At 60.1% G+C, this 8,566-nt stretch overlaps 1 protein-coding gene across 1 annotated transcript in view; it reads left to right on the forward strand.

Moving 5' to 3' along the window:
- Positions 1-5,368, forward strand: part of SBNO2 (strawberry notch homolog 2) — a 37,210-nt gene extending 31,842 nt beyond the window's left edge. Inside the window, 13 exon segments of the mRNA XM_029965340.1 lie at positions 179-314; positions 670-782; positions 1,270-1,341; positions 1,591-1,699; positions 1,975-2,049; positions 2,375-2,518; positions 2,692-2,786; positions 2,908-3,000; positions 3,213-3,344; positions 3,550-3,626; positions 4,031-4,221; positions 4,517-4,904; positions 4,906-5,368. Coding sequence (XP_029821200.1) covers positions 179-314; positions 670-782; positions 1,270-1,341; positions 1,591-1,699; positions 1,975-2,049; positions 2,375-2,518; positions 2,692-2,786; positions 2,908-3,000; positions 3,213-3,344; positions 3,550-3,626; positions 4,031-4,221; positions 4,517-4,904; positions 4,906-5,059 — 1,779 coding nt within the window. The 3' untranslated portion in view covers positions 5,060-5,368.
- The last annotated feature ends 3,198 nt before the right edge of the window (positions 5,369-8,566 follow it).

The raw sequence follows: 8,566 nt of genomic DNA on the forward strand, positions 1-8,566 counted from the left end.
CCCTGTGCCCCGCCAGCCTCAGGCCAGCAGCTTTCTGTTGGTGTGACCTGCTGGAAGCTGGCGAGGATTCCCAGACCCCTCTGTGCGCCGGGGTTGCTGTTGTGCTCGGGCCTGTTTCCTGAAGCAGTTTTACACGTGTCCAGGAACCTCACCCTGTTCTCACTTGTCTCTCCTGTAGCTCGTAGCGATAATCTCAGAGGCCTCCAGCTCAGGGATCTCCCTCCAAGCAGACAGACGGGTGAAGAACCAGAAGCGCCGGGTCCACATGACCCTGGAGCTGCCCTGGAGCGCGGACCGGGCCATCCAGCAGTTCGGTGAGGGCTGGGTGTCCCTGGGCACTGCCCCCTGCCCCCGAGTGTCAGCCAGGCCCTGGAGCCCAGGCACCCTGGGAGGGATGGGTGGTGGCTGCCTGAGCTGGGCTCCTGCCACAGCCGGGCAGGTGCGTTTAGGAGATGTCTCTGTGGGAAAGGGACAGAGCCACAGTCACAGCCACACACCCTGTTGCTGCTGAGACTTGGCAGAGCCGGGCTTATAGTCCTGAGCTCTGGGGCAGAGGAGGGACTCTGCAGGGTGAGCAGGACGGGTGTTATTTGGCTTTTCTGGTTATGTTCCTGCTCCAGACAGGCCGTCCCAAGCTCCCCTTCCAGCCCTGTTCTCGTGTCCCCGCAGGCCGAACGCACCGATCGAACCAGGTCTCTGCCCCAGAGTACGTGTTCCTGATCTCAGAGCTGGCAGGGGAGAGGAGGTTTGCATCCATCGTGGCCAAACGCCTGGAGAGCCTGGTGAGTGCCCACAGCAGGGATCGGCTGTCGGCTCCACTTCCCTCTGAGGACGTTCCATGCTGGCATGGCCAGTGTAACTGGGGGATTGTGTCACCCCTGACTGAAGGCACTGCAGTTGTGGAATGCAGAAGGCTTTTAGCATCCTGGGATTTGGGAAAGGAAGTGAGGAAGAATACGTAATCAAGGCGTTGGGAGGAATTTCAGGGAAGCAGAACCCAATTCCAGATGCTGGAATTCCCCCACTGTTACCAGAGCATACATTCTATTCCCAAAAAGCTAATGAAATAATTAATAGAATAATGAGTTTGTTTCATTTTCTTCACTTCTGATAAATCCCCCAATCCTTTGGTAAAGTCTCAGTATCCCTGAGGAACACTGCCTCCCCATGGCACATTTCCACCCTGGCCTCTTCCTTTGGCCTTTGGCCATCCTTCCCTGGTGTTTTGCAACAGCTCAAAGTCGTGTTTTCTTCCATCTGCCTTCCCAGGGTGCCTTAACTCACGGGGACCGACGGGCCACCGAGTCCCGGGACCTCAGCAAGTACAACTTCGAGAACAAGGTGACAGGGCTGCCCTGGGGCAGCATGGCCCGGGGGCTGGAGGAGCTGGGAGAGCCCTTGGTGGGATCTGGAGCCGGGAGGGTCATTGGTGGAACCTGCAGGCAGGGCCCAGTCTAGCACCCAGCTCCCTGCTGCTCCAGCTCCCCCCAGCTCCCTGCTGCTCCAGCTCCCACGGGCACAGGAGCCAGGCTTGGGTGGAGGACTCTGGTGTCAGTTCCTCCCACGTGTGACTCTCGTCTCCTCCCACAGTATGGGGCCAAAGCCCTGGACAGGGTCCTGTCCACGATCCTCAGCCACATGGAGAACAGAGTTCCTGTGCCCAAGAGCTACGAGAGACGGGAGGCCGACTTTTTCCGTGGTAAGAGCACTACCAGCTCTGGGGTTTCTCCTGGCCACGGTAGTCTCAGGTCTGGGATGCTGGAAGAGCTGAGGAGAAGGTCAGAGAGAGGAAACAGAGGGAGGAAAATGCCACTGGCTCAGCAGCTCACTGTGAGTGGGGCGATGTCACCCTGCCAGGCACAGGGGGAGGCTGAGCTGCCAAACAACGGGCACTGCTGGAGGGGAAGCAGCACCACAGGACTGCTGAGGGGAGGCTTAACCCCAAAACACACCAAGTGTCTTCTGCCATTTCAGAAATGAAGCAAGGGCTCATCTCTGTGGGGATCTGCTGCAGTCAGATGAAGTATGGCACTGTCTCGGTGGAGAAGGGTACGTGTCGAGCTGTTCCTGCCCAAAGCAGGGGGCAGACAGAAGGGGCAGGGGTGTCATGGCCCACCCAGCCTTGTGAGGTTTGCTGGGCAGCTGGGCAGGATGTTTGTCTTGAAGGGAAGGTCCTGTGGGAGCAGCCTGTGCTGCAGATCCCATGGCCCCACACATCCCATGGCCCTGAAGCTGCTCCCAGCCCACAGGAACAGCCCTTGGGCTGTGCTGCTGTTGGAAGGGACATTGGGGGGCTGGTTGAGGGGCTCTTTGGGGGGGCTGGTGGATTCTGTGCCCAGCTGCACCATGTCCCTGACCCGCTGTGCTCTTGCAGACTGCTCCATCACCAAATTCCTGAACCGCATCCTGGGCCTGGAGGTGGACAAGCAGAACATGCTCTTCCAGTATTTTTCTGACACCTTTGACTATCTGATTGAGAAGGACAAGAAGGAGGGCAAATACGACATGGGCATCCTTGGTATGGAGAGGGGGTGGCCACAGCTCTGCCTCCTGCACCCCAGGGTTCCCTGTTCCTCCTGTGCTGACTGAGGGTGGTTCCCCACTGCAGCCTCCCCACCCAGCACAGATCCTGAGACCCAAGGAGGTGGTTTGGCTGGGTTTTCCTTAGAGCAGCCTTTTCTCCTTCCTCAGATTTAGCGCCAGGAGTGGATGAGATCTATGAGGAGAGCAAGGAGGTCTTCCTGACCCCGGGGCACCCGCAGGACGGGCAGGTCGTGTTCTACAAGGTGGGCACCTGTCTCTGCTGGCTCTAGGCTGCAGCAGCACCAAGGTTGTGCTGAGGGTGGGATTTGTGATGCACTTGTCCTGTCCCTGGAGTTACAAATCCCTCTGTGTGTCCCTGTTCAGATCAGCGTCGACAGAGGCTTAAAGTGGGAAGAAGCTTATGAGAAGTCACTCAAACTGACAGGAGCCAATGAAGGGTTCTACCTCTCCTACAAGGTATGTCCCTGGGCTCTGCCAGGGTGGCACCTCAGCTCAGGGGTGGCTCCAGTGGGAGATCTGCCATGGCTCTACAGGCTCCATGTCTGACCTCTTCCTGAGGGCTGGAAGATGCCTCCAAGAACCTCCATCCTTGAAGGAAGGGGTTACTTTAGAGAAACCTGGGCTTGGGGAGAGAGGCTGTGACTGTAACCATCAGCTGTACCCCACAGATGCGAGGCAGCAAATACACCTGTCTGCTGGCAGAGCAGAGCCGTGGGAAGAACTTCATCCTCTACAAGCCAAATATTGGGAAGCAAAGCCAGCCCGAGAGCCTGGACAGTCTGCAGAAGAAGTACCGGCGGGTGGGTGGGAGCTGCCGCCTCTGCTGTGGGGGCTGTGGGCCGGGGGAGGTTGGAAGGACATTCCCTCTAACCCATCACAGCTCCTCAGGGTGCTGTTGTGGTTGGGCAGGGATGGTGGGAGCACTGGTGTGTCCTGACTCCCAGCCCCGGATTTCGCTGGGTGTTGGGCAGTGGAAGGTCCCTAATGCTGAGTGTTGTGCTGCAGGTGATGCCCGAGGAAGCCAAGGAGCACTGGGAGAGCAGCTACCACTTCTCCTTGAAGAACTGTAACCACGCCCTGTGGTAAGGCAGCTGCAGCCCCAGCCTGCCACAGAATCCCAGCGTGGTTTGGGTTGGAAGGCACCTTAAATAAAGCCCATTCAGTTCCATGGCAGGGACACCTTCCACTACCCCAGGTTGCTCCAAGCCCTCTCCAACCTGGCCTTGAGCACTGCCAGGGATGGGGCAGCCACAGCTTCTCTGGGAAACCTGGGCCAGGGCCTCACCACCCTCACAGGGAGGAGTTTCTTCCCAATATCCCATCTAAATCTCCCCTCTTTCAGTTTAAAGTCATTGAGCCACGTCCTCCCTCCCCAGGCAGGGCCTGTGCTGGGGGGTCCCTGGCTGTGGCACTGGGGGAGGCCGGGGGGGGAAAGCCGCTGTGCTCCTGTGCTAATCCTGGTGGTTTTCTCCCATGGTAACCGAAGGAACAAGAGCTGCAAGCTGATCCAGGAGGGGAAGGAGTGCTTCCAGGGCATGCGCCTGCGGCACTACTACATGCTGTGCGGGGCCCTGCTGCGGGTGTGGAGCAGGATCGCCGGCATCATGGCCGACATCACCGCCAGCAGCTACCTGCAGATCGTCCGCCTCAAAACCAAGGAGAAGAAGAAGCAAGTTGGTGGGTGAAGTGCTGGGGAGGGGAGGGGGAGTGGGATGAAGGGGTCCAGCTGCCCAGCACCAAGAGTCCCTTCCTAAAAAGGGACGTGTTCCGGGCTGGAAGCGCCCGCTGCTGAGGTGACCCCGTGGGAAGGAGGGGAGCTGGGGTTACCCCGATGTGTCCAGGCAGAGGGGGTGAGCCAGGCCTGTCCCCTCAGTGCCCATGTGAACACCCCCGGTGCTGCTGCCCTTCCCTCTGTCCCCAGAGCGCCCCATCCCTTCCCTGCTGTGGGGACTGATGTCTGCTCCTCCCCCAGGGATAAAGATCCCCGAGAGCTGCGTCCACAGGGTGCGGGAGGAGCTGAAGCAGATGGACCAGGACGTGAAGCGGAAGCACAGCCGGCTGCTCCAGGCCCGGGAGCAGGGCCCACCCTTCTCCCTGCCCCTGCACCTCCTGCCAGGGCCCAGGCTACCGCTGTCCTTGCCCTCCCTGTGCCAGGACGAGATCCTGGACTTGACCTGCAGCCCTCCCAGCAGCAGCATTCCCGACGTGGTGATGAACTCGGAGCCCGGAGCACTGTGCTTCCCCTCAGAGCCCCCCCTGCAGCCCCACCAGCAGCACCAGTTGCCCTTTTGCTTTGGCCTGGAGGGTGGGTGTGGCCCGCGCCCTCACGGCCCGACCCCCAGCACGCCCCCGCCCCCCCCTGCAGCAGCCACAGGAGGATTTTCTCCAGCAAGATGGGAGTATCAATTTTAGAGAGATCCTGGAGGACATGCTGAGGACGTTCCCCCAGGAGAACCTGCTCCCCCAGGAGCGCCAGAGCGTGATCCAGTTCAGCGGGCCGCACCTGGAGTTCTGAGTGCCAGCCGGGAATGCCAGCGGAGCTCGGCCAACGTGGATCCGCGTCCTCTGGGGCACAGGTGAGAGCTGAGGAGCCCTGAATGTCCTGCCCGTTTGGACTGACCCTTTTGTGGTTTGGAGGGAGGAAACAGGTTTGGGTGGAACGTGCCTGGGGGAAACCGAGCGGGTCCCGCTGGGCCGGGGGGCTCTGCTGTGTCCAGTCCTGCTCACAGGTCAGTGCCTGTGTGGGACTGAGGGGAGACCCCCCTCCTCTGCCCACCCCCACAGACTACTGAGTGTCCGAGCCAGGCCAGGCCTTGCCCAGCCCTCCAGCCCAGCTCTGTGGGGCCACAGCCGGGTGACTGGTGCTGGTCCATTAGGGAAGGGGGGGAGCCCAGGCCCCCAGTTTGGGCTGCCCCAGCCTGTGCTGGAGGGCTGGGATGAAGGGCAAGGGAATGCTGTCCCAACAGAGTTGGGAGCTGCTGAGCTCAGCTGTCCTCGGGTAGGGCTGAGCCGGTGTACTGAGAGACCCAAAACTGCCTGCACTGCCCTTCCCTTCCTGGGAAGGAACCTTGGGCTGCTGAGCTCCGTGGGAGAGGCTGGAGCTGGATGCACCCCCACGGTGACAGAGCTCGAGTCTGTCAGAGCTCAGCCAGGCCAGGACCAGCGGGATTCCCCAGAGCAGAAGGGCCATGTCCCCTGTCCTGCACTTTAACCTCGCCGGGTCGCCGTGACCAGCCATGCTTTGGCCAGTCTCCTGCTGTCACATGTCCCTTCACCTGGCTGTCCTGCTGGTCCTGCACTGTCCTTGGCTGGGCCATGGACCCCGGCCCGAGGGTCTGGGACTGGGCAGCCCAGCCCTGGCCACTGCTGACCTTGGGAACAGCCACTCCCAGGCCCTGAAAGGGAAGAGCTCCCTTGTGAGTGGTGAGTGTGCAGCCTGGGAGTCACTGCTCAGGGTGTGCAGTGTCAGGGTCACTGCTCAGGGATGTGCACTGTGAGAGTCACTGCCCAGGGTGTGCAGGGTCACTGCCCAGGGTGTGCAGGGTCACTGTTCAGGGTGTGCAGGGTCACTGCTCAGGGTGGGCAGGGTCAGTGTCACTGCTCAGGGTGTGCAGTGTCTGTGTCACTGCCTGGGATGCACAGTTTGGCTGCTCCTGCTGCAACCTCGCTCTCGGATACCAAAAAGCAAAGGCTGTTTTGCAAGCACTGCCCCATCCCCTGTCCCACAGCTGGACCAGCTGCCTCCTCCTGGGACAGAGATGGCCCTTGGCCACCTCCAGCACCTCCCCTGAGCTGCTCCTCTGCCAGCCTCCCTTTGATGGGTTTCCTTTCTCTGCTGTCACTCATCGAGGTGTTTCCTAAAAGTGGCACTGGGATGTTTCCAGGGAAAGACCTGGGACCTTCCCTGGGGTCCAGCCAGGAAGGCCTGGGCTGGGGTCCCCCGTGCCTGAGAGGTCAGCGTTGCAAGTGCCTGGCAGTGTCCCCTCCTCTGGGCAGAGTGCTGGGACCTGCCGTGTCCCCCCAGGGCTCTGTGAGGTGTTGGGAGTTGCTCTGGGTCTGTGTCTGGAGTGTTGTGCTGTGCCCGAGGCAGGAGCTGCCTTCCCTGACACCCCGAGGTCACGGACCTGCCCCGTGCCACACGTGTGGCTCAGTTTGGGGTTACTCTGGTCCCTGTCCTTCCCCCTCCCCAGCTGGCACCTGCCTCCCACCACCCGTTGGGCTGGAGTCAGTCCCTGCTGTCAGGGGCACATCTCACTGCACCCAAGGAAACCTCCTTTACCTCAAAGTGATCACCAAAGATGGGGGGAGCCCCCCATGCCCTGCTGCTGCCCCGGGGGGCTCCTGCTCTCCCCCAGCTCTGCTCCTCCCGCCCGCAGCAGCGTCCCCGGGGCCGGGCAGAGCCAGGCTGCCCCTCCCCAGACCCTCCCCTATTTAAAGCACGTCCCAGCCCTCCCCATGGCAGAGAGGCCCCGGCTGCACCTCCTGCATCTGGCCCGGGGCTGAATTCTCAGCAAGGAGGGAAAAAGACGCCAGGAAAACGCAGCTCAGAGGCTGAAACTCAGGAATAACGAGGGGGAACTCCCCGCTGGGCACCCTCCATCACCGGAGCCTTACCTGGTGGCTTTGACCTTAACCTTAAAATATATGCAATCCTCCCTCCCTGGTCTCTGGGAAGACAGAGAGCACCTTCAAGGAATCCCTTCCCTGCCCCAATCCTGTGTTTTGTCAGGGTTAATAATATGTAACATTATCTTTTAACTAAATTATTCTGCCGTTGTCCTACTGATTGTATTTTTAATGAGTCCCTGTTTTCTTCCCTGATACCTTTTTGTTGGCACTTTTTAATCTGCTTGTTGTTTGCCTTTGGTTTCTATGTGTATTTATAATTGATGGAGTTGTACATATGTAAAGAGATTTTTTTAGAATATGTGCCTTGGACTAATCATTCCTGAATTTTCTACTTGCCTCAGAAGGATAATTTTTCATTCTGCTCAGTAAAAATGGAACCGAAGCCACATGTGAGATTTCTGTAAGTCCCAGCTCTGTCTGTCTGTCTGTCTGTCCAACCTGCCCCAAGATCCCAGTGGGACTTGGATCAGGAATCCCTGGGTCAGGGTCCTGCTGGCAGCTGGACTTTGTATCTCCCGTGTCATCTCGGTGGCACTGAGGGCTGTTGTCCCAAGCCTCCCCCTCTCCCTGGGAGAAGCCACTGGCCTTGCAGAGGAGGATCCTTGGTGGCTCCAGCCGGGTACTGGCCTTGGATGAGGTGGCTCCTGCCCGGCTTTGCTGGGCAAACACAGATAAAGGAGCCTCTGTCTCGTGTTCCTGCCCCAGGAGCTGCCGCGGTGCCGGGATGTCTCGCCCGGGCACTGCCGGCCCAGTTATCCCGGGAGGTGGGATGGGGTGAGCCCCAGGGAGTGAGCTGGGCCAAGGCTGGGGGGCAGCTCCCAAATACAGCCCCCCTGCCCCCGAGTAGGGTCCTCCAGCATCCCTGAGGTGCCAGACTGCAGGCACAGGGGGGAGCAGACTTGGGGGACCCCAGTGAAGACCCCGGGGCTCTTCCCACTCCCTCCCATCCCCTGTGGGGCTCCCTGTGGGGACTGCAGATGTGGAGATCCAGCACCCCCCACGCCCTGGGGAAGAGGCACTCAGTGTCCCTGCATGGCTGCCCCATGCAGGAGGAGGAGGAGGATGGTCCTGCTTGCTGTGGTCAGACCTGTCTTGGCTGTGGAAGGTTAATTCACTGTGTTCCAACACGACTGGGTTCTGTTGTGCAGAAATTGCTCCTGGATGGGGCTTGTGCCACTGCTGGACCCGTCCCCTCTGCTGCCCTGCCCAGCTGGGAGAGCTCTTGGGGACAGGAGGGATCCCAGAGGGGACACGCACCTTCCCCTGCTCTGTGTTTTCCCAAGGAGCCCCTCAGGGTCGTGGCTCACACAGGATTTGTGTGCACTTCCTCCTCAGCCCCGGGGATTATCCCTGCTCAGGAGCTCAGGAGTTGCATAAGGTCTTGGCTCCCAGC

This window comes from Manacus vitellinus, unplaced genomic scaffold (genome assembly GCF_001715985.3).
Source record: "Manacus vitellinus isolate BGI_N305 unplaced genomic scaffold, ASM171598v3 scaffold_99_pilon, whole genome shotgun sequence".
Classification (NCBI taxonomy): Eukaryota; Metazoa; Chordata; class Aves; order Passeriformes; family Pipridae; genus Manacus; species Manacus vitellinus.